The sequence below is a fragment of the Miniopterus schreibersii genome (assembly GCF_964146895.1).
Source record: "Miniopterus schreibersii genome assembly, chromosome: 18".
NCBI classification, from domain to species: Eukaryota; Metazoa; Chordata; class Mammalia; order Chiroptera; family Miniopteridae; genus Miniopterus; species Miniopterus schreibersii.
In genome coordinates, this window is record NC_138121.1 from 32,338,597 (window position 1) to 32,364,943 (window position 26,347).

The following is a 26,347-nucleotide window of genomic DNA, read 5'->3' on the forward strand; positions in this document are numbered from 1 at the left end:
AGATAAACCATGAAAATAACAATTTAGGTTATATAACAATAAGAGGTTATGCCACCAGTGTGATTCATTTTTATACTTACCAAAGCTATTTAGTTTCTTCTGATTACTTAAAAGATAAGGTAAGAGTGGTTTGGACATACTACATTTCCAAGGCCAAGAACAGAAAAAGGAAGGAAATAATGAATATTTTATTACAGACACAGTGTGGTAAGCAAAACAAGGTTTTATCCAGTCAATTATTACTGCACCATTAGTCTTATACATGACAGATCAGTTTCCCTGACTTTAATTTTCTTATAGTTATTTTATTCTCTGTTTAAGACTTTGTTTTCTCTTTATCCACACAGGACAGATTTTTCCATCTGGGAATTTAGACAGATTATGAAGAACTTCAGTATAGGATCTTTTTCTGGGTTTTTTTCAGAATGTGCTAAATTTTTACTTATCTAAGATTTGAATTGGCTGCTAAATCAATTCCAACAACATATTCTAATTTCTGTTTACTTTGTGAGGAAACATTCAGAAAGTTTTGTTTTTTCGTAAGTAGTAAAGCCAACATACTAAATTTGGAGGTCATGGGGAGGAAAGATCTGAGAAGACAATTAAAGGTGTGGCATCTAAGAGAAGCCTCATAGTGTTAGGCTGAAATTAGGGCTTGGACATTTCAGAGGTGCTACTCCATGCTAAAGGGAGGTGGTAAGCAAAGGTCTAACATATAAAAGAAAAAAGAAAAGGTTAGGCCATCTGGTTGGCTGAAGCAGAAACGCAGAAACACACACACACACACACACACACACACACCACACAAGTTAGCTCTTCCTACCTTAGAAAAGTACAATTTGATCCTACTTATACTTACACTAAAAACTAGGTATTTAATACTTTACAAAGCAGACTGTTTCTAGCGGAAAAATGTCTCTACAGAAATCTCTCAAACACACTGCTGTCCTGGATTTAGGGTAGGCCCTAAACCAGTGACTAGTAGAGCCCTTACAAAAGGAAGAAGAGGTAGATTTGACTGACACAAGGAAAAACCTGGGGAGGAAGAGGCAGAGACTGGACTTATGTGGCCACAAACCAAGGAATGCCAGGAGCCACCAGTGGCAGGAAGAGGATTCTCCCCAAGAGCCTTCGGAGAGAGTACGGTGCTGTCAACACCTTAATTTCAAACTCTGGCCTCCAGAACTGTGAGAGATAAATTTCTAATGTTTAGGCCATTGAGTTTGTGGTAATTTGTTGTGGCAGCCCTAGGAATCTAATGCAATAAGTTTAGCAATAATATTATTATATTTTGATCTAATGTCATTAGGAAATATGATGGCCTAGTGCTGAGAAACTGCAGCTCCCATTTTTATGATCAACTCAGGCTACTTCTGCACAGCCTTCTTGAAATCTACAAGTATCTAGTGAAAAAGCTCAGAATATAACTGAACTGTGTAAATCTGCACTTTATTACTATATAGGACACGTCAGCCATGGTGCATTAGATCTGTTCAGATCATAATAAAGATGTGCAATCTGTCCTCAATATTTTTTCCAAAGAGAGAAGTGAGCAAGCGGGTCTCTGTGAGAGGACTTGTGCTCACAAGCACCTTGAAGTCACTTATAATACAGCAGGACAGTCGTTTTGGTAACATATCCTATTAGTAGTTCTTGTTCTTCATCTCTACTATACAAATGTGTAGGCCTTCTTTATGACCATTTCCAAATAATAAAATCAATAAACATTTAAAAAAATTATACTAGCATCAGCCATACATATATTTAAATGTCTTTTTCTTCTTTTAATATGTTACCTTTGCTGGCCGCAGCAATCTTCTTCCCCCCCCCACCTAAGGGTATGTGTATATATATATATATATATATATATATATATATATATATATATATACACACACACACACACATATATATTTTAATCCTCACCAGAGGATACTTTTTTCCATTGCTTTTTCAGAGAGAGTAAAAGGGGAAGGGGGTGGGGGTGGGGAGAGAGAGAAACATCGATGTGGAAGAGACATATCAGTTGGTTGCCTCCCGAATGTGCCCTGACCAGGGCTGGGGATTGAGCCTGCAACCAAGGTACGTGCCCTTCGCTGGAATCAAACCCGGGACCCTTCAGTCTAGAGGCTCTAACCACTGAACCAAACTAGCTAGGGCCACAGCAATCTTTTAAAAATGTATTCTCAGTGTATGCCAACCAACATCACTGACTATGACAAACAAAAAAGTAACAAGCCCAGCCGGTGTGGCTCAGCAGTTGAGCATCGATCTAGGATCCAGGAAATGGCAGTTCGATTCCCGGTCTGGGCACATGCCTATGTTTCAGGCTCCATCCCAGTAGGGAGCATGCAGGAGGCAGCCGATCAGTGACTCACTCTCATCATTGATGTTTCTATCTCTCTCTCCCTTCTCCCTTCCTCTCTCTGAAATCAATAAAGACATATTAAAAAAAAAAAGTAACAACAAAAAAACCGTAGTAATTTCAAACTCCATTAGAAACAGAAGAAAATATGACCAGCGTTTACCAAACAGAAAAGGACTATCCTTGTATCTGTAGATGCAAATTTATAAGTAATGCAAACAATGCAGGCTTGTAAGTAATACAAAAAAGGAATGGTACAAAGTCTTGGAGCCCGGCCAGGTGTGGCTCAGTGGTTGAGTGTCGACCTAGGATCCAGGCGATTGGGGTTCGATTCCTAGTCAGGGCACATGCCCGGGTTGTGGGCTCGATCAATAACTCTCTCATCATTGATGTTTCTATCTCTCTCTCTCCCTCTCCTTTCCTCTCTCTGAAATCAATAAACATATATTTTAAAAAACAACAACAAAAAAAACAAAGTCTTGGAAAGCATCTGTCAAGGATCCTCCAGCATTTCCTTTTGTGAATTTATAACCTGACATAAATTCACTCTAGTGGTACTCAGCTCATAGGATTAAGGTACACTCTCATCTCAAAAACCACACTGGTTGGAAAACAAAAGCTCAAACACAAAAGTCCATCGGATTTATGGTATGTGAATTATATCTCAATAAAGCTGTTAAAATAAATGAGAAAAAATATGTCCATCAAAAAGTATACTTGGATTTTCTGAAAACAAAAAACTGAAAATTTCCAAGTTAACTCTTCTTGGATAATGAACACACTATGAGAAGAATAAAAGACCACTCCATACTAAGGGTAAAAGCTGGTTTGGTTCTTCTTACGTTTGACTACCAAATAAGAAGTCAGACAAGGACATGACACCACTGTGCGTACAGGAAGTTTGCACATAGGTCAGCTAAGCCACACAATACAACTTAAAGTTTCTAATCCCTACTAACAGAGCCATCTCAGATCAAGCCAAAGTCTCAGCCCTTTAAAAGTTAACTTTTCTCCTTTAAAGCCTTTGCTGGCAAGAAGATGAAGTCAATAGAGGAGTTATTTGGAAACTGGTAAGTCTTTACTTCAGGTCTAGATGCTCAATTCCCAATTAATCCAGTTATCTTGGATTGACATTTTGCATTTCTGAAGCTATTCCAAAAAAGCCCAACTGAGAGGTAAAATTGTGAAATGGAAGCAAACTTCCTCTCAAAATTCAAAGATTTCTCAGTGGCCAGGACCAAAACTCTTAGCCATGCTCATTCCCAATCAAAAAACACTAATGTGACCAAGTGTGCACTGCTAGGAAACCATCTGATGGGGGGGAGGGGGTTGAAGGGGAGTGTTCATAGGTCAGAATAAATGATGGTTATGAACTCAATGCATTCAGGACTCTGTCATTTACATCTCAAAGCAAACAAACGGAGTAGTACCTCAGAGGGAACTCATGAAGTACATCAGTAAATGTGGTTGAGTATTCCAAATATAGATTATAAATATGTCAAAATTTAAAAAGCAGTTAGTTTTTAAAAAAAAACAACTTCTGCCCAGACGGGCGTGGCTCAGCGGTTGAGCATCGACCTAGGATCCAGGCAATCAGGGTTCGATTCCTGGTCAGGGCACATGTCCGGGGTTGTGGGCTCGATCAATGACTCTCATCATTGATGTTTCTGTCTCTCTCTCTCCCTCTCCTTTCCTCTCTCTGAAATCAGTAAAGATATATTTAAAAAAAATAAATAAAAAACAAAACAAAAAACACACAACTTCTTTGGTATTTTAAACATCAAAAACAACAAACAACAACCCCTCAGCAAGTGCCGTGTCTTTCTGTACTATTGGGATACTCCCCACAATAAATGGTGATTATCCAAATTATTTGAGTTCTATCCCATTCACCCACTTCACTCCTGTTGTAAGTATTTGTTTATAGAGTGCCAAGCAGTTGAAATAGAAAGAGAGGAGGGGAAGAGCTAAAACCAAAAGAAAAAAAAAAAGATTAAGTGTCAAGTTAAGTATGTATAAATGGCATTGTAAGATGGCATGGAAATAAGAAGGTATCTATAAGGTGACAGGTAAATGTGATTTAGTACATAAAACTAGAAAAAAAAACTGGATTTCCATACTCTGGGAATATATCAGTAACAGGAAAAAAAAGAAAAAGAATTGTCTACATTATTCAACTCCTTACTCAAAGTACAGGGTTTTAGGTTTCTGAATTAGAATAAAGAGAATTGTGGCCATTAGATGGATTAAAACAGCTCTTGGAAAGGGTAGTGGGGTAGAAAGTATTAATTCAAATAGAACCCAAACAGTAACACAATTAGTACCCATTTGTACTAGGATTTGCCTTTGTAGGATCTGGGTCCTTTCGATTCAAAGGTAAATCAATAATAAAAATGGTACTTCGCTGTCCCTTTACTCTAACACAAATGCAGTGCTCACACACTCACCAGTTTCTGATTAGGTTAAAATAGCAATCAACTGTGCCAGTGGCATATTAGGTTAAATGAGACTGGAGTGCTCTATTAGACAATTTCCTGGTGCCACTAATGTAGCCAAATACTTCCTAGAAATCGATGAGTAGGTTTTAGTAAACAGTACTCTAAGTTTCCCCAGCTCTTTGCCCACAAATGTAAGTGAGATGTAGAAAAGGAATGTGGAATACAAATAGTAAAATTATTTGAAACTAGCAAAGAAAGCAAGAAACATACAACTAATGTCTCTGTGTCTTGGATTAGGCCCAAGGAAGGAAGGAAAACCTGTTCTCACAATAACAACAATCTAAGAGTGCAGGTCGGAACTGCTTCCTTAAATTCAGCCTCTCAGAGCACTCTGAAAATAACCCAATATTCCCCACTAAGCCTCCCAAGCTGAGTCTCCCATTCTCTGGACATCTGAGAAAGAAGAGAATTGACAAAGAAATCTGGAATTCCCAAAATCAGGTGGTCAACAAAGGGCCAGGGCCTTCAGTCTGGGTTGCATGCTCAGGGTTCCACCTGCAACAACAGTCCAGGCACCTGGCAGCCCTTACCTGAATGTCTGTGTCCTTCACAGGCTCAAGAGGTTCAAAGGTGGTGGCCGCACTCAGGCTCTCCAAGCGCTGGGAAATGTGAGATATGTCAAGTCCCCGAGACCCAAGGAGAACTGACCTATATGAGGATACAGGGCAGGGAGGAAAAAGTAGGATTAAGACACCTAGTAAGTTTCATAAAACACTAGAGAGTATTTTTTATCCAGAACTTTATGCTGCCTAGACATTTTTACATAGTTGTTTTATACCTTTCCATAAAGATCTATCCCCTGAAACAACAGACACAACACTGCATTTGGTAGCAAGAGAGAAAGTTCTGATTGTGCCTGAATTAGAGTAAGGGACTTGTCAATAACATGAGGCCCGGCCAGGCGTGGCTCAGTGGTTGAGCATCGACCTATGATTCAGGAAACCGAGGTTCAATTCCTGGTCAGGGTACATGCCCGGGTTGCGGGCCTAATCCCCAGTGGGGGGTGTGCAGGAGACAGCTGATTAACAACTCTCTTATCATTGATGTTTCTATCTCTCTTTTTCTCTCTCTCGCTCCCTTCCTCTCTGAAATCAATAAAGATATATTTTAAAAAAAAAGAATAACATGAGTATATCAGTAAAATAATAAGCCAGACTGCTCCAAATGTTTTCCAGCGAAGATCATGAGACAGATGATATTCTCAATCCCCATTTTAGAGATGGGGAAATTACAGTGCAAAGAGGTTATTAACCAACTAATCCAGTCACACCGCCAGCAAAAAGCAGCCACTCAAGCTCCAGAGCACAAATTTTTTTTTTTTAAAAAAATATTACAGATGTCCCTTTTTCTCCCCAATGACCCGTTCCACCCCGTCCCATCGCCCTCCCCAGTCCTTCTCCCCACCACTGTCCCTGTCCTTGGGTTGTGCATATATGCATATAAATTCTCTGGTTACTCTCTCTCCCTCCATCCACCCACCCTCCTCCATTCCTCTGACATTCATCAGTCCGATCTATGCTTCCATGTCACTGAATCTATTCTGTTCATCAGTTTATTAAGTTCTTTAGATTCCATGTATAAGCGAGATCATGCAGAGCACAAATTCTTAACCACCATCCTACATTTACAGCTTCTATAAAGACAGATAACAGTGAAACACAAAATTTTAGAAGATTCAGGTGTAACCTAGCCCTAACTTTGTTTATTAGTTGAGGAAACTAAAAGTCCAGGGTAATCAATGGTTGACAAAGGGCAGTCAAACCAGAATCCAAGGCCAGCTCTCCAAGGTTTCTCTTCAAAAACCAATCACGTGCCATACATTTTCAAGTTCCCTCTCTGCTGCCCAGTCCAATAATACAGGAGGCTGTCACCTGACTAATAAATGTTTTTGAAGAGAGATGGGAATAATACAGTTAGCTTTAGTTTTACTTACTGGGGCAATGTAACAATGGAAGAGTAAAAAAACAAAATCACAGAACCTCACTGATATCTAGAGCACTCTCTGGAAGAAAGAAACTAGAGGAATTAGATTGTTTAGATTTTTGCTTTTAGATTATGATTTAGTACCCCAAAGTTCCACTGACAAAATCTGTGTGCCTTCTGAGTAACTCAGAAGAAGCTAGACCGCTTGGCAGCATAAGTAACCCTAACACCTATGAGTGTGACACCTAAAACTTCCAATCCTGAACAGACTTACTGGAGAAGAGAAAGGGCTTCTCATGTTTATTTCTATCCTACCAAGTACTACAGAAATAGATGATGTACACCCAGAGGGCTCCCCACTGTAGATTTTTGTCTCCTCCATGTAGACAGGTCAGCTGTAATGCCACCCTTGGGGCTTCCCCTCCAGGTTACCCTGTCAGGTAGATAATCTTGCCTCTCCTAACAATCCTTAACAGCTAACTTTCTAATACAGCGGCTCCCTGCCCCGGTTGCTCCTTAGAATCTCCTAGGCAACTTTTCTCCCAAGGATATAACACCCTCCTCCTTCCTTTTTTATAACAGTTTTACTGAGATATAATTCATACACCATACAATTAGTCCATTTAAAGTGTAGAATTCAGTGGGTTTTAGTATATTCACAGAGTTGTACAACCATCACCACAATCAATTTTAGAACACCTATGACAATCCTTTGAATACTGAAAAGTGCCCCTAGACTGTGAGGGAGTCTTACTGACCAAGCTGGATTTGAATTATGGCTTGGCCACTTGCTATCTTACGTTCCTCAATTATAAAAGGGAGATAATAACACTTATTTCACAGGGTTATTTTAAGAAGAAATTATATAAGGCATGTAATGTGCTTGGCACAGTGCCTCACAAGTAGTAAGTTCTTAAAAAGGTGGCTTAGTAGTATTATCAGAAGCAGCTATATTTGCTGTGTAACTCTGGGAAAATAAATGTTTGTATATGCCTGCACAAACACGGAGAAAAGTGTGAAGGAATAGGCAAATTAATACCACTGGTTATCTCTGGAGTATAAAATAGGGGAGAAAGAGTGATTGTTGGCTTTCTCTCTGTACACTTCCAGGTTGTTTGGCATTTGAATGGAAAAACCCAATGAGGCATCTCAGGTGGGAGAAGAGGCAGGGATACAATTGACGACAGGTACCCATGGAAGGTGCCACAGCTACTGATGATATTCTATGTCTCAACTGTGAGATGCGAACATGGGTATTCACCCATTTTATTATTTGCACCAGGAGTCAGCAAACTTATTCTGAATAGGCTGACAGTAAATATTTCAGGCTCTGTAGGCCATACAGTTTCTGTCATAACTACTCAGCTCAGCAACTGCAGCACAAAAGCAGCATAGACAATACATAAACAAGCATGGCTGTGTTCTGGCTTTGGCTCGTGGGTCATAGCCTGCCCACCCCGATGAACAACTTTACTTATGTTATGCATTTTCTTCTTCATTTGTGAAGAAATTTAACAATTTAAAAATATTAAACACACAGAAGCAAAAAGTTATCAAATCTGTTCCCTAAAATGAAAAATCCAACAGTGTATTTAAACAAATTAATTCAGCACCAAACAATTTAATCTTAAAGCTATAATCTAATTTTAACTAAAATCTTTAAGACAGAATTTTCTTTCAAAATTTATTTCATGTAAGAAAAAATTCCTACTCTGTTCTCTCTACTACCTGCATCCTGTACTAAAATATTCACAGTGCATTTTATGTCTCTGTCAAGATGATGGAAAAATACAGTCATCAGCCCTTTGGTTTCTTTTTAAGTACCTGTCCCCCGCCCTATACCCATTCTTTCAATATTCTAACTTCCTCCTCCCTAAAATAATGAATTTTAGGTAGAAAAAGATGAGGAAGAATGGAAATTTACAAGAGAACATGAGTGACAATTGTTACCAAGAAAACATTTTCCCTTTCTGCTCCTAATAGGCTATAAAGCTGAAGCAATTAAATTATAACTATAGCAACTCAGCTGGCATCATGGTACTTTGGCTGCAGCAGCATCCTTGCACACCAGCACAGAGCCTGCACACTCAAGACTGGGGAACTGCAGGCCAGGGAGAGCAGCAATAAGGAGCCAACAGGGAGGGCGAGTTAGCAGAAATGTCTAATGGCTGGCTGGGGTGTTGGGAAACAGAGTAGGGGAGCAGTTGGCTGCACGTAGCTACAAGGCTGGATAGGTCAAAATCCTGCCAGGGTTCCGCTGACTTGCCTTTACCAACAGAACCAAAACTGACTAGTACTATTTTTAAAAATAAACTTCCGGGGAGGCCTACAGAAGAATTTCTACAACATACTGACTTGGAAGAGCAGCCAAAACATTCAGCTTTCAAGATTATTTGGAGAAAGAATGTAGCCCTTATACTAGCTCCTGGGACATTTATTACATATCCAAGACAATGTACCCATGTTAACATCAGCACTTAGGTCTTTCTCAAGTTCAGTTCAGAAACTGACAATTTCCCACATCTCCACACAGAATCTCTGACTTTCCAGACCCACAGAGATCACAAATAACAGCACCCCTCCACCTTCACATGTGCTCTGGAGTCAGCCTGTCTGGGTTTGAATCCTTGCTCACCACTCACCAGTTGTGTGATCTGAGAATTACGTGCCCTCTCTGAGCCTCAGCTGCTCAACTGTAATAAGGGGACAACAGTCCTAGTATTCGTTGTGAGGATTAAGCAAAATCTTAAGTCTAGCCAAGTAGTCAGTAAATCATACCTCTTATAAAAAGCAGCAAGATTTTTTCTGCCTCCCAAAATTTTGGCTCCTTGAGGGCAAGGACCATGTCTAATTAATGGTCAGAGCCCAGAGAAGGCCCAGGCCTGGCACAGTAGGGACCCCAAACACGTGTCTGTGGAATCAACAGCCCAGCCTACGTTGTGCGATAGCAGCAGCCACTGGCCGGCAACAGTCAGCACTTTTCTGCAGCTGCACTCTCTGGTGCTCACCCACTTTCCTGTTCTACAATCCACTGGCAGGCACTGCACTGCCAAGGTCTCTAGGAGGCAGCCTATAGGGTCACTGACAATAAGCAGACAGAATCACTCATTTGAATGGCTTCTCGCCACTCACTGCACATCAGTTTCTTACAAGTGCTCTTAAAAACACTGCTCATCGCTGAGTGTTCTCTGGTGCAGAAAGTAACACTGAACTGTGTGGACTAATATACTTACAGAAGCCATTATGACCCAATAGTCAGTGAGCCCAAGCAGGAACTTCTGTGACTGGTCTCTGCATGACAAAACTCTTTGCCCCTTCCCATCTTGATTGTCTTTGCTTGTGATGCGGGCTCACAGATTGGTCAGAAAGAAAGGCTAGAAAACCCGGGCAGGGAGACAAAGCAAGGAGGCTGATCTGTTTACAAAACCTCTCCAAGTTCCCAAGAATCTGGCTTGAAAGTATCATTTATAAACTGCATCCAAATTCAAGACAGGAAAGAAGAAATGGATTCTGCTCCCAACCACCCAGCACCAATGCTGCTTCCCCACTAGTACTCACGCCTTGACATCTGCTGTCTCCTGGGATGTGCGTGTGAGGGTACGGGAACGAAGGCGCTCGCCTGCCTGCTGGATCTCCTGCAGGTTCCGTTCCACATGGGGAAGCTCTGAGATGCCCTCAGTCTCAGCAGCAAGCTGTTCAGCTTGCTGAAGGAGCTCATCAAACCCATCAGTATCCATTGGCAGTGCAAATCCTAGAGGGGGGAGAAAAAAGGAGACCTCAACCAAGAGAAAGATAGGCTTCAAACACTACCTGAATCTGTTACAAGCTTAATGAAACACAAGGACTTTTTGTAAATAGACAAGGAGACAGCTCATCAAGAGGATTTGTTCCTGAACATACACCAAGAACAGGCCTGAGAGAGAAAATGAGTCAGACTGTGAATAGATCATTTCTGTGCATAGTGACAGTCCCAAGATTGACTTTTGCCACCAGAACAAATGTAAAGATACTAAGTCACAGAGCAGAATTCCTGCCTCCTTCCACAGACTCAAAGCTGACAATGAAATGGAAGCCATGGTGGCAATCTCTGGAAGACTCACCTGATTTTTTAAAAAATTTATCTTTATTGCTGAAAGTATTACAGATGTCCCCCTTTTCCCTTCCCCCCACATCTGCTCCCCCCCCCCAGGCTTTTACCACACTACTGTCTGTGTCCATGGGTTATGCATATATGCATATAAGTTCTTTGATTAATCTCTCCCCACCTGCTCCCCCACCTCCGCCTTCCCTCTGAGATTCATCAGTCTGTTCCACGCTTCTATGTCTCTGGATCTATTTTGCTCATCAGTTTATTTTGTTCATTAGATTCTACATATGTGAGATCATGTAAAACTGAATCAGGAAGAATCAGAAAACCTGAATAGGCCAAAAACAACTGATGAAATCGAAGCAGTAATCAAAAAAATTCCAGCAAACAAAACCCCTGGTCTGGACAGCTTCACAGGGGAGCTTTACCACGCATTCTACTTATTACAGTAGTCCCTTTAACATTTCTTGCCATGCTGGTTTGGTGATGATAAACTCCTTTAGCCTTTTTTGTCTGGGAAGCTCTTTATTTCACCATCTATTTTAAATGATAGCTTTGCTGGATAGAGCAGTCTTGGTTTCAGATCCTTGCTTTTCATTTCCTTGAATACTTCATGCCATTCCCTTCTGGCCTGTAGAGTTTCTGATGAGAAGTCAGTTGACAGCCTTATGGTAGCTCCTTTGTAGGTAACAAGTTGCTTTTCTCTTGCTGCCTTTAAGATTCTGTCTCTGCCCAGTTGGGCATGGCTCAGTGGCTGAGTGTCGACCTGGGATCCAGGCGATCAGGGTTCGATTCCCGGTCAGGGCACATGCCCAGGTTGCGGGCTCGATCAATGACTCTCTCATCATTGATGTTTCTACCTCTCTCCCTCTCCTTTCCTCTCTCTGAAATAAAAAAAGATATATTTAAAAAAAAAAAAAAAAGATTCTGTCTCTGTCTTTAATTTTTGGCGTTTTAATTATGTTTCTGGGTGTGGGCTTCTTTGGGTTCTTCTTGCTTGGGACTCTGTGCCTCCTAAACTTGTGTGACTTTTTCCTTCACTAGGTTAGGGAAGTTTTCTGCCATTATTTCTTCTTCTTTTTTTTAAGATTTAGGTTTTTGTTTTTTGTTTTTTGAATATATCTTTATTAATTTCAGAGAGGGGAAAGGAGAGGGAGAGAGAGAAACATCAATGATGAGAGAGTCACTGATCGAGCCCGCAACCCGGGCATGTGCCCCGACCGGGAATCAAACTCCGATCACCTGGATCCCAGGTCGATGCTCAACCGCTGAGCCACGCCCGGCCGGGCTCTGCCATTATTTCTTCAAACAGGTTCTCTATCCCTTGCTCGCCTTCTTCACATTCTCGTACACCTATGATGCAAATATTGTTGTGTTTCCTATTGTCTCATAGCTCCCTTAAACTGTCCTCCTGTTTTCTTCTTCGTTTTGGATCTCTGATTGCTTTTTTCTACCTTGTCTCCTAATTCACTTATCCGATCCTCAGCTTCCACTAATCTGTTTATCCCTTCAATGTATTCTTTATTTCTGCTAGGTTATTCTTAATTTCCTTCATAATTTCCCTATCTTTTCTCATGCTGTTGAGCATCCTTACAATCATTATTCTGAACTCTATATCTGACAGATTGCCTATCTCCATTTCATTTAGCTCTTCTCCTGAAGAATTCTCTTAGTTTCACTTGGGCCTTGTTTTTTTGTCTCCCCATTTTGGTTACCTGTTTGGGTTTGTTTCTATGTATTAGGTAGATGTGCTAGGACTCCCAGTCTTTTTGGAGGGTCTCTGGAGCAGGCCAATGTCAGGTGCTGTTTGTGACTGGCCTTGGGTATCCTGTTTGGAGTTGTCAGCGATCCACAGCTTGTGGCTCCCTCTGCTGGGGCTGGGTGTGTTTGGAAAAGACCAAGATCCGCACCAAGGTCTACTTTTCCGAGCCCTGAGTGCAGAAGCAGATCAGGCAAAGACTCAAAGAGGTCAGGCTCTGCCTGCAGGCTGACTATTAGTCTCTTAATGAGCCTCAGGCTGTAGACCACAGCAAGGAGTAAACTCCACGGGGTGGAGCGAGCGGTTTTTGAACAGGGTGAGGCAATTGCTTCCCCACCAGGCAAAAACTGCCTGGATGGTAAAGGTCTGCCTCAGAAATATGTCCTCTGCAGAATGGGGGAATGACCTGGCATAGGAATCCAGATGGATGCCCTCTGAGCTCTATCCCCAGAGTCAGCAGCCCTGGCTTTTCCTCACACAGTTCTAGTCCACTCTGCCCTCCCTCTGCCGGAGCCCAAGGTGAGTGGCTGCACACAAAATTTTGTGCACTGGCCCTTTAAGAGGGTGCCTGCATTTCCAGCCATGTCTCCCTGGCAGACAGAACCCCTGCTGCTTTTCACAGGCAGATGTTATGTGGGTACCTTCCTCAGTTCTAGGCTGAGGAGCCCAGCTTGGGGTTTAGACCCTAGAGTTTTCAGTGGGAACCCCCACAGCTGAGATATCCCTCCAGAACTTCAGCTGCTGCCTGTGGGAGCCCAGCCAGCCCTCTCACACCTCCGTACTTCCTACCAGTCTCTATGCAGTCTCCACTTTACATCTTTGCTTATAAGTGTTCTCTCCAGCTCGTCTTCAGTTGATTATTCAGGATGTTTTTTCTATATTTTAGTTGTAATTCCAGTTTGGTCCTGGAAGAGTGTCAGTGTTGCTTCTACTTAATCCACCGCCATCCTGGAATCTCTCATATGTCTCTCCACCTGTCTTAGTAAAACACCACTGCTCTCAGAGTGCTGGGCAACCTATAAGGCCCTTATTTCATGATTCTCAGCAACTCAGTGAGACTCCTGAAGAGACAGGAGAAGCACCTCCAGTCCACAGAGCTCAGGTCCATGCCCAGAATACCCTCTGCTACAAAGAGGCTGAACCAAAACCAGAAGACAGGTCTTCTGAATAATCTTGTGTTATTTTCACACACATGCTCTTCCACTAACATAACAGATAGTCTCTTCAAATTCATATCCAAGGCCCGGTTGGGCATGGCTCAGTGGTTGAGCATTGACCTAGGATCCAGGAGATCGTGGTTCAATTTCCGGTCACGGCACATGCCCGGGTTGCAGGCTCGATCCCCAGGTCGGGGGTGTGTAGGAGGCGGCCGATCAATGACTCTCTCATCATTGATGTTTTTATCTCTCTCTCCCTCTCCCTTCCTCTCTCTGAAATCAATAACGATATATTTTTTTTAAAAAAACTCATATCCAAGTCTCCACTCATACGTTCTTTAGCTTACAAGGTTACTAAGAACAGAGATCCCATGTCTGTCTGTTATGACATTCAGATACTAGACTTAATTGTTAATATACCTACTACTTTTAGAAATACGGTTGCTAATAATTAAATAATAGCTGGCTTGTAAACCATGAACATTAACAAGACCACCTGTTTCTCCACCAGTTGACCAAGAAAAGCCCTATGAACAATATTGATACTTAATGGATATTATATATTTATGAATTATATATATATATATATATATATATATATCACTATCCTTGTATAAGGTTCTTGATCAAGACAATGTTAAGTCCTACCACTATTTAAATCAAGAGAAAATAAACAGTATCATCATCATTGGGGGGGGGAATTTACATTGCTAAAAGGTTAATAAAATTACTTATTTAAAAAATAACAAAATTCCTTAAATAGTAGCTCTTGATGATTTTTACTTTTCTACTTTGTTTTAAACTCAGGGTTTCTACTGCACTTTGGAAATCCCACTGGTCTAGAACTATAGTTACAATATTAATGTAATATATATCTCAGGTATGAAGCACTGGTTAATGTTAAAAGGGCATGGTTACCACCATAAATCTACAGCAAGAGAACAAGAACTTTTTAAATTGAAAAGTAAAGAACATTAACTTTAAAGGTAAGGGCACAAGGTTAAAACAAAAATAGCTCAGCTGGAGTAATCATGAAAACACTTTGGTATTGTTTACGAAGTGCTAAAGTGAGTTGAATCTTTAGACAAAAAGGTATATACACAATAACTCTTTACCTAAAGTTTCTAGATAATCACTTTTCTTTTTTTCTTGACCCAAGAGAATCAGGCTCTAACTGGTGATCTCTACCTGTGGGAAAATGAGGATGGCAGCAAGAGGAAGGTATTCTCAGGGACAGAAAAAGAGTATTTTTAAACAACAGCTCCTGCCTGATGGAAAAATGATTTTCCTCAGAAACCTACAAGGTCAATGTCATTCTACTAACAGAAACAAGGTCGCTCACCAGAAAGAGGAAAGAAAAGTAATATGCTTCCTCTTCCCACATTTTAAAAATTATTATTATTTTAATCTTTACCCAAGGATATTTTTTCCATTGCTTCTCAGAGAGAGTGGAAGGGAGGGAGGGAGGAAAGGGGGGGGAGAGAGAGCGATGTGAGAGACACATCGATTGCTTGCCTCCCGCACGCCCCCCAACTGGGGCCAGGAATTACTCCTACAACTGAGGTACATGCCCTTGGCCGGAATCAAACCCAGGACATTCAGTCCAGAGGCTGATGCTCTAACCACTGAGCCAAACCGGCTAGCCCCCCCCCCCCGCCTTTTTCCCCACTGTAAGTTAAAAATAATTTGTCTAACAGAGCCAAGGCAAAGGAAATAGTTTTTCTTTCATAAGGAAAATTTGGGAACTCCCTAAATAAAGAACTTGTTGAAATAAACTTTTTCTATGTTTAAAAAAAGAAGAAAAATGGAAAAAGAATAACATTTGATACATTTTATGTAAGACAAATTCGGACAAAAGAAATGCTCAACTTCTCAAATGACCTACCCATACAAAGATTCAGATTGATGGATTTGAGTATAAATAATATAGGCATATAAAACTCGTGATTTACTTTACTAGGGTCCAATAAATAAGAATTTTTAAAGTTATTTAAAGAATTCTTTTGGCAAGGGTAAAAACAAAGCCCAAATCTCTAAAAGACATCCTAAATTTAATATGCCCCAAACTAAGCTCTAACCTTTGTCTACAAAACTTGCTCTTTGGCCTTCTCAGTGTGGTGATACCATTACTTAGTTGCTTCAGCCAAAATCTTTGAAGGCCAGCATGACTCACATCCCACATCCAATAGACGAATGAAGCCTTTCAAGTCTACATTCAAAATGCATCCAGAATCCACCTCTTCCCACCACTTTCACCTATCTGAGTCACTATCACCTCTTCCCTGACCTCCCTGCTTCAGCCCTTGCCACCTACAGTCTATTCACAAGCCAGCAACCAGGAATCCTTTTAAAGTCAGATCACATCCCTCCTCTGCTTAAATCTCTTGTAGAGAGTGAAGCCCTGTAGAAGCACCCCACCTTCCCTTACCTCTCAGATTCACTCCAGCCCTGTCCCCCTTCCTTACCTGGGGTCCAGCCACTCTGGGGCCTCCTTGCTGGCCCTCCAATGGTCAGGCACATTCCCACCCTAGTGTCTTTGTACTCAGTTTCCTCTACTTGAATGACTCCTCTCCCAGATATACTCAAGATGATTCCATCGCCCGGCCGGGCGTGGCTCAGCAGTTGAGCGTCCACCTAGGATCCAGGCAATCGGGGTTTGATTCCCGGTCAGGGCACATGCCTGGGTTGCGGGTTCGATCCCCAGTCGGGGGGCGTGCAGAAGGAAGCCGATCAATGACTCTCTCATCATTGATGTTTCTCTCTCTCTCCCTCTCCTTTCTTCTCTGAAATCAATAAAGATATATTAAAAAAAAAAAAAGATTTCCTCTTTGTTTCAGTTAAACTGTCACCTTGCCTTTGATGACAACATAGAACAAAATATTTAAGAGTGCAACCTACAACCTTCCCAACACTCCCCATCTCTCTTACTCTCTGTCACCCCTGCTAAATGCAAGCTGCACAAGGACAGGGACTTGTCTGCTTTGCTCACTGATGTCCACAGGCTCCTAGAATAGTGCCTGGCACACAGTAGGTAATCATTCACTGAATGAACAGGAATTTTATTCTTCTGTGCGGTCTGTTCTTCTTCTCAAAGGCTTTCTGCACTCCCCTGCCAAACTGGCACCCACTGGCAAGCAAAGACCAGAGCAGAAACATTCCCTTCCGACTACCAACTGATACTTAACATTTCTGAGGCTGCAGAGCATAAGGCAGTGACAGTATAAATGGCATGATTTCAGATCACACTTGGTCCAGACGAATGCTTTCCCTCTATATATCCAGACAAAAACCAGTGGCATTTTAGAAGAAATAGCCCAGTTTTCAGGTGAACAGAATTCAAAACCAAAAGAATAAATATACATATAGAAAGAAATTTGCGATATAACTTTATAGGAGAAAATAAACTTATTCCATGTCTCTGAGAAGAGATATGTATATAATGTCATTTGAGAAATACTGGACCTATCCTACATTATATATAAATCAACCAGTGGAAATTAACTTATAAAACAGTTGTTAAAGTTTCCAAATCTATACTTTGATGCAGTCATCATCCCATTTCATTAAAATGTTTTAACTTGTGGTTAACTTCATCAATTTGAGGACAATTTTTATCCCCTCTGCAAAATACACAATAGAATTAGCCATAAAATACAGGGGTTAAGCCAACCAAATATCAATTCTGATCCAAGATACTGCAAACTAATCATGAAATTAACTTCACTAGCTTTGTCCAACAGAAAGAAGTAAAATGATGGGGGTGGGAGAGGGACAAAGTCCAAGCTTTGTGTTGTGAAAATCTGGCCAGGACACATGCGGAGTTTGGACACCAGCTGCACCCTTGGGGAGCTATGGAGGAGGGAGCAAGGAAGAAGCCTGAGAACTTGCGGAAGTGGGATGTAGAACAGTCAATGCAGCAAAATCAGGGCTGGATGGGAAAAGGCCAGCAAGGAAGGACTAATAGCACTAGGAGTCCTCTCGATCAGCAGTGACAGCCTGATTGTGAGAGGCCTTTGGAAACACTGACAGGTGCTTCAGAGCATCACATGGTACCAGGGCCCTGAGCAACAAACTGCTCTCTGGAGCCACTTGGAAAAGTCCTACTGAGCCTCCACAGACCTCCTCAACCCACTGGGGTAACTGAAAGCCTTTAAATGAAGGGCAAATTTACCACTGCTGTCAGAAGGCAGAGCTGGTTACTTGTGCAGGGGGATGACAGGAGGAAGGCTTGGGGGGGGGGGGGTAGTAATTTCCTGTTTTTTTAATCTGGGTGCTGCTTAAGAGTGTGTTGGTTCAATCTGAGAAAATCTGTTGAGCTAGACTCAAAGAGAAGGGTGATCAGAATGGGGCTGGTCACCAGAAAGACCAAGTGATTGGAGGGCTGGAACTTTCAGCCCCACCCACCAACCTCTGGGAAGGGGAAGAGGAGCTGCATATTGAGCTCTATAAAAACTCCTAAACAATGAGATTTGATGAGCTTCTGGGTGGTGAATGCTTCCACAAGCTGGAAGGGTGGTGCAGGCCAGTTCCATGGGACAGAAGCTCCAGTGCTCAGGACCATTCCAGACCCCACATTATGTGCCTCTTTTTCTGGCTGTCATCTATATCCTTTATAATAAACTGGCAAATGTAAGTAAATGTTCTGTATCCTGCTCTAGCAAATTAATTGAACCTCTGATCTACAGTCAGTCGGTGAGAAGCACAGGCAACAATGTGAATCTGAGATTAGCTTCTGAAGGAGGGGGGCACAGTCTTGTGCACTGCACCCTTAACCCTTGGGATCTGATGCTATCTCCAGTTTGATAGTGTCAGAATTGAGTTAAATTGTAGAATATCCAGTTGATGTCCAGAGAATCTGAGCATGGCTTGATGTGTGGCAAACCCACACACCTGGTGTCAGAAGTGAAGCAGTGTGATAGCAGAGCGGTATGAGAATGTAGGAGGGTATTTTCCCTTAGAAGTAGGCACTTAAATATTCAAAATGCTGAGCACTTGTAGACCATTTTAAATCAGTATTCTCAAAGAATGGCCCCTCCAGGATTTTGCAGGTGATCTGATTCTTCCTCAGAGTATTCATGCTTATTGTATTAAAATGACTACAAATCTGTTTTCTGGCATTAATTATTAGCTCATTTGTTTTTTTTTTCTTTTAAAGCATCAGCCACAAGTAGACCATTTTCATTTGCCCCAAGCTTTGTAGATTCTCAAGCCAGGCAACTACTGAGTTCTTTGAAGACTGTTGGGTCATCCCAGAAATGGCTATGACTCACTTATTCTCCTGACTTATGCCTATACTTCAGGGATATATTCCCCAGAACTAGCACCTTAGGGCCTCAGAGCTAGTAGAAAACAAATGAAAGTACAAAAGAGCCTCAGAGACACTCATCCTAGACTGTCTACCAAACTCTCTTTCCTAGTTTCTAGTCTTTGAGACCAGTATCCTAGGGCAAGGGCCAGCAAACTTTCTCTGGAAACGGCCAACAGTGAATATGTTAGGCTTTGGGGGCCAGTCTCTTGCTACTACTCAACTCTGCCTGAAAGTGGATGATATGTAAACAAAGGAGGGTGGCTTCGCTCTAGTAAAACTTTAATCATGGCCCCTCAAATTTGAATTTCATATAATATTCACGTGTGACGAAATAGTCTCCTTTGAATTTTTTTCAATGATTTTTAAAGATGTAAAAACTCTCCTTAGCCTATTTGGCCCCCAGGTTGCAGTTTGCCAACCCCTAGTTTACCGAGGGTATCTAAGCTAGACCTGGTAAGTAAATCCTGGTTCAGTGCTTACTAACTATGTGTCCTGGCAAACTACATTCACTAGGCCTCTGCTGTGAAAACACAGAAAGATTAAATGAGGGACACAATAGACCTGTTGTCATTCCCCTTCTCTCTTGAAGCTGTTTATTTGAAAAGTATATTTGGGAGAAGAAATCTGTTTTATAAATGATGAAATCTGTCCAGTATATGTTCTTTGGACGCTATAATGCTAGAGGGAACTCACTGCCCTTTCAAGTACAATGCAACATATTAAACCATGTGAATTTTCCTTTTCCTTATCACCCACCATCCAACTACCCAGTTACCCAAGAAATACAAAGGACTGAGAGATAAAAGGATCAAGGCAAGGCCATCTGTCTCTCCTTCAATGTTAAAGGAATGTCTTTTGATTCACTCATTTGCATGAAAAGATGACACCGACTACTTTCCCTGCAGAATTTCAATATATTCAAACAATACTTGTTACCACTCACTGTGGAACTCTAATTTGACCACATAGCCAAATATTATCTTTCAACTACAAATATTCTGCAATCTAACAAATGCACAGTTAGCACTACTGTAATTTCTTGGATGCTGTCTGAGGGGGGAATTTTATATACATCAGTGGAAATAACTCATGCTGTTATTTATGCCCTTTTTCTTCAAAATGTACACTAACAATGTTTTTCCCCTTTTCAATTATTTTTAAAACTTTTAATGTGACAACAAAATAAATTTTTAAAAAGTATTTTAAACAGAATGGGTAAATAGGAGAAGATTGAATTTTGAACCCACAAACCTGGTTCGAATTTAGTGTTCACTTACTAGCTAAACACCTCTCATCTATAAAAAGGAGAGGTCACGTCCCCCTCCCCCCAGCACCCAGGGGAGTACGCCAGCACCATTTCCTTCTCCCCAACAAGAGGACCCTACGAGACTTGCAACCAGGGGAGCAATGGGCAGTGGCAACTCGTCTTGGGCTTACCCCCTGAACCTGTCTCTGAGGTCCCTGAACCTGCCCCTTCTCTCTCTCTGACTTCTCAATGAGCCAAAGCAGCCCAGCCTAGGCTCTTGTGTTATTTTTATGTTTCACTGTCCTAAGTATATTTTTGCTGCAGCCAATAAATTCTTGCTTTCTTTTCTTAAAAAAAAAAAAGGAGCGGATGGCTAGGAGATATAGTTTTTAAAAGGCTCAGTGGTTAGAGTGTTGGCCCCTAGGCTGAAGGGTCTCCGGTTCAATTCCGATCAAGGGCATGTACCTCGGATGCAGGCTTGATCCCCAGCCCCAGTTGGGGCACTTGCGGGAAGCAACCAATAGATGTGTCTGTCACATCAATGTTTCTCCCTCTCTCTCTCTGAAAAGCAATGTAAAAAATATCCTCGGGTAGGATTAAAAAAAAAAGGTGATAATCCGTACCTACTTCAAGAGGTTGATGATACAAAGAAAGTATTTTATAAACTCTACTGATTTAGATCATTGTAAAAATGCTACTTTAGCTTTAATTATAAACATCTGTTTCAAAAAATGTTCTAGTAAATATGTGATACTAAATTATAACTTATTTAATCACAACTCATATCATTCAGTAAGAACTTCTGAAGGCAGTTAAAAATTTTAAATGTATGTTATGCTCCCTGCTAAAAAATACGGTTATTATTATAAATCCAAATTTCTACAATGAAGGTGTAATTGAAAAGAAATTTAGCATTTAGGCCAGCCAGGCATGGCTCAGTAGTTGAGCATCAACCTAGGATACAGGAGATGGCAGTCAGGGCACATGCCCGGGTTGTGGGCTTGATCCCCAGGAGAGGGCATGCAGGAGGCAGCCAATCAATGGCTCTGTAATCACTTATGTTTCTCTCTCTCTCTCTCCCTTCCTCTCTCTGAAATCAATAAAGACATATTTTAAAAAATAAGTAAAGCCTCACTTGAGATATCAAAGACTGATTCTGCTCTCCTCTCTTCTTTTGAATATATAAACTATGATTAGGTGACAATATCATTCCCCTCTTTACTGTATCTGTCAGTTGTCAATTACAGCAACAACCAAAAAGAAAATTACATCTTAACAGACACTATTGTTTCAGAGGCTTCTAGGGGAAGAATAATGATTTACTTTAAAATTGTTGGATAATTCTTCACAATCATGTAAGACTAAAAGAAAGTTAGACCTAATCATTATTCAGAAAGCAGACTTCTGAAGAAAACAAAGAACTGAAATAAATTACCCTAGACAGAAGAGAAATAAAAGACTGGGTGATTCAGTGCTAGTACTGGCCTGGATGACTCCGTGTTTGCAGGAAGGAATGTGTAGTATCAGCCTCCTAATACGTAAAATACCACTTGTATTATTTCATCTGCAGTGAGCAAAGAGAAGCAACCTGCCATCACACAGAAACATAAAGTACCCACACAGGTTACTTTCTGATAAACTCTTATCTGTCCAGTCCACTAGAAGCCAGACTTGGAATGGAAGAACAATGGACTCCGGCCTGGCTTTGCTCCACATCAGCCCCCTAACTTTGGGACTGGCCCTTCCCCCTCTGGAACCCAGTTTCACCACCAGTGAAGATGTGGAGGTTGGCTCAGAGGATTTCTAAGGGCCTGACCACCATGAAGAATTCACAAATGTGGGACATTTTAATTCAGTTTTTATACTGAATATGTCCTCAGAAGGAGCAGCTCCATTTTAATGCGGATGAAAACTATCTGTATACAGAACCTTAGGACTGAGACCCACCCCATCTTATAACCGGCCTACAACAGATCACCAAGTCTGCCTCCAAAAGGCCTTTGGCTTTGATTTTATCTCTAAACCAATGAGTCTCCGTTGGAGGCAAGTCTGCCCCCAGGGATCACTGGCAATATCTAGAGACAGTTTTGGTTGTCACAACTGAGGGAGAAGTGCCTTGTGCTCCTGACATCTAGAGAGTAGAGGTCAGAAGTGTTGCTAAACATCCTACAATGCACAACACAGAATTATCCAGCCCAAAACAACAGTAGTGCAGAGTTTGAGAAATTCTGCTGTAAACCAAGGAAGGCTTCTTGTCCTGAGGGCCATGACACCAACATCAAAGACACCAAGAACCCCTGCAAATACATCCAATTTTTTTTAATATAAGAAAAGCACTACAGCTTTTGTTCGTTAATCCTTACCAGAGGGTATTTTCCCCACTGATTTTTTTTAGAGAGAGTGGAAGGGAGGCAGGGGGTGAGAGAGAGAGGGAGAGAGAGAGAAACATAGATGTGAGAGAGACACACTGATTGGTTGCCTTCCACACATGCCCTGACCAGGGCCAAAGATCAAACCTGCAATCCAGGTATGTGCCCTTGACCAGGAATCAAACCCGAGACTCTTCAAAGTGCCAACGCTCTAATCACTGAGCCACACTGGCCAGGGTGAAAAGCACTATAGCTTTTATCAAAGTCTAAGTCTGAGTACACGCCCACGAAAAAAATTTTAAAATCACTGTATATACAGTACTATCCCATCTGAGATTTTTATGGTCATATTCATACCCGGGCATACCATACAGCAATAAAAAAGATCAAACTACAGCCCGGCCGGAGTAGCTCAGTGGTTGAGCATCAACCTATGATTCAGGAGATGGAGGTTGGATTCCGGGTCAGGGCACATGCCTGGGTTGCGGGCTCAATCCCCAGTAGGGGGAGGACAGGAGGCAGCCGATCAATGAATCTCTCATCACTGATGTTTCTACCCGTCTCTCTCCCTCTCCCTTCCTCTCTCTGAAATCAATAAAGACATATTTTTAAAAAGAAACAGGAAAGATCAAATTACAGCTACATGGAAGAACAGGAACAAATTTCATAGACATAACGGTGAGCTAAAGCAGACAGATACAAAAAAAGGACATACTACATGATTCCACTTCTATGGATTTTAGGAACAGAAAAATACTAACCTGTGCTGCTAGAAATCAGAACACTGGTTATTCTGGGAGAGGAGAAGATTCATTGGGAGAGAGTACAACAGAATTTTCTGGATGCTATGGATTGAAATGCGTCCCTCAAAAATTCATGTGTTGAAGCCCTAACCCCCAAGGTGATGGTATTTGGATTGGAGAAGGGGCCTTTGGGAGGTAATTAGGTTTAGATGAGGTCATGAAGATGGGGCCCTCATGATTGGATTAGTGACCTAGTAAGAAGAAACACCAGAGAGCTTGCTTCCTCTCCCCTCCATGCCCACCCCACAGAGCTTTCCCCAGGAAAGAGATATGAGCACAGTGAGATGTTGGCCTTCTACAAGCCAGGAAGAAGGCCCCAACCATGCTGACACCCTGATCTCGGACTTCCAGCCTCCAGAACTGTGAGAATCCAAACTTCCATTGTTTAAGCCAAACTTCAGTTGTTTAATAAACAAACTTCTGTTGTTTATTTTGTTATGACAGCCCAAGCCAACACACTGGGGTATTGGAAATGTTCTACATCCCAGTATGGGCGGTGGTCACATGAGTGAGTAAATATTTAAAAATTCACTGGCCCGGCCCAGCGTGGCTCAGCAGTTGAGCATCGACCTAGAATCCAGGCGATCGGGGTTCGATTCCTGGTCAGGGCACATGCCCGGGTTATGGGCTCGATCCCCAGTCGGGGGTGTGCAGGAGGCAGCCGATCAATGACTCTCTCATCATTGATGTTTGTATCTCTTTCCCTCTCCCTTGCTCTCACTGAAAGCAATAAAGATATATTAAAAATAAAATAAAATAAAAATTCACTGAACTATACACTTACTATCTGTTTGAAGATAGTTTTTAGAAGAAATATCAAGAGATGTAACATTAGTATAGCAAGAAACTTAACTTAGCATTACATCAGGAGAGTAAAGCTAAGAGTTGGGAGATTTCTACTTCTCATTTTATATCCTGCCAGTCTGATTTCTTTTCTCTAAGTATATGTGATCTTTTCTAATTCTTAATAACTTGTTAATTTTTAAATCACTCTAAACTCCCTGCTCCCTAGTGTTTCACCCCTGCCCCTGAATCCTCCAAGACAATGACTGTCAAATCCATACCCTTAGCCTGTTCCATGCACTCATAGTGCAACCTGGAGTTTGCTACTCTCCCCAACCCCTCCACCTCTGTCCCCCAGCTTCTCCCTCTCTGGTCCTAACTCATCCATCTCCTTGGCACCTGTGCATGACCTGGGGTTGTTTATTTACAGGTATTCTCCACTCCTCAGCCTCAGATACAAAACAGATGCAGATACACTTTTGCTTTCCAAACTACTGCTACTCTCTTAACAAAAACTCAAAAAACCAAATACTATACAGAAAACATGGCACCCCTCACTCTCCAAATCTGCTATCCAAACTCTCATTACCTAAACAGATTTAGATAGCAAATAATAGTTGTACTTTTGCAGTGTCTTCTGTTACTTTTTTCCTGGCTTTATTGCGATACAATCGATAAACACGTGTTCAGTCTGAGTTCCCTATCAACCATCTCAGTGGAGATATTAAGTAGGCAGCTGGATATAGGCTGAAAGGCCCAGGCTGGAGACATAAACATGAGATGTTAGCCTAATATGTAGGTTATTTAAAACTGAGCCTCGATGAGATCACCATGAATGAAAATGTCCCAAACACAAATGCACAAAGAATATAGGTGAAAGAAAAGTGTGACGCCCAAGGACACCCTCTCACGCTTTCCAGATGGAATACAAAAGGTGATCCTTGCATGCGGAAAGCCATTTCGGTTAAACGCACACCTCCTCATCACACCTGACAGAGGAGAAAACCAGCGAATGTCCAAACTTTGAGCAAGGAACCCTGTGGTCGGCCCTGTAATTCTGAAAGAGACCCCATCAACTTAGGTACTGCCTTGAAGAGGATGGGGAGCTGTGAGCCCAGAGAAGGTTCGAGCCACCTCCAGGTTCTAATCAGTAGCATCTCCCGGGATGGGGAGAAGCATTCCCCTGGATACGGTAGAGGAGACAGGCCAAGGGCCCGGAGAGGCTCGCAGGGTCGTCACCCTCGCCCCAAAGACCCCTCCCCTCCGAGGGCCACACCTCCAGAGCCGGTGCACTCCCGAGGGGCGAGCGAGCTGCGGCGGGGAGGCGGCGCGGACCCGGCAGGTGGGCTCGCGGGGCCGGGGCGGGGGCGTGGCGCGCCGGGCGGACCCTACGGGGGGGAAGCGGGGAGGCCGAGAGGCTGGAGGGCACCGCTCGGTATTCGGAAAGACGGCAGACAGAAGGCACGGCGCTCCCGGGGACTCAGCCCGGCGCTCGGATGGAGGCGGTTCGCCTGGGCGCTGTGCCGCCGGCGTCAGTCAGACAAGCGCGACTGCCACGAGGCGAACGGGAAGTGTGAGCAGCATGACTCCGAGCGTGGGGACCCAGCTGCGCCCAGCCTCGGGGCCCCAGGCTCAAGGCCAAAACCCAGGGTCCGCAGGACGCGGCCCGAGACGGCCTTACCTGGCACGGGAGCCGTCTCCGCCGCTCAGGTTCCGGCTACAGAACGCGGCCGCCGCTTCTCGCGCCGCTCGCCCGCGCTTCCTGATTGGCCCAGGCCGGAGCTCCCAGAAGCCCCCGCGCGGCGCGCCGCGAATTGAACTTTATGGAGACCCTCGCAGGAGGACACGGACAGGGCGGGGCCGGGGCCGGGGGCGGGGCCGGCTGGGGCCGGGGCGGGGCCTTTGGCTGCGCCGTCAATCCCTGCAGGCCTGCGGCCACCGCCCTCGTCCCTCCCACGTGGTTGGAGGCGGCTCTGCTCCGAGAAAGCGGTTCCACAGCCGCCTAAGCGGATTTCTTACCCTTGATTGAGCGCCATCCTAAGGGCAGGC

General features: G+C 42.7%; 1 protein-coding gene across 1 annotated transcript in view; it reads right to left on the reverse strand.

The window, feature by feature from the left end:
- NUP93 (nucleoporin 93) overlaps window positions 1-26,095 on the reverse strand; it is a 95,342-nt gene extending 69,247 nt beyond the window's left edge. The window contains exons 1-3 of the mRNA XM_081117652.1: window positions 25,980-26,095; window positions 10,345-10,537; window positions 5,394-5,511 (exon numbers count right to left, since the gene is read on the reverse strand). Of these exons, the coding sequence (XP_080973778.1) occupies window positions 5,394-5,511; window positions 10,345-10,523 (297 nt within the window). The 5' untranslated portion in view covers window positions 10,524-10,537; window positions 25,980-26,095. The remainder of the gene's footprint in view (window positions 1-5,393; window positions 5,512-10,344; window positions 10,538-25,979) is intronic.
- Window positions 26,096-26,347: the final 252 nt, after the last annotated feature.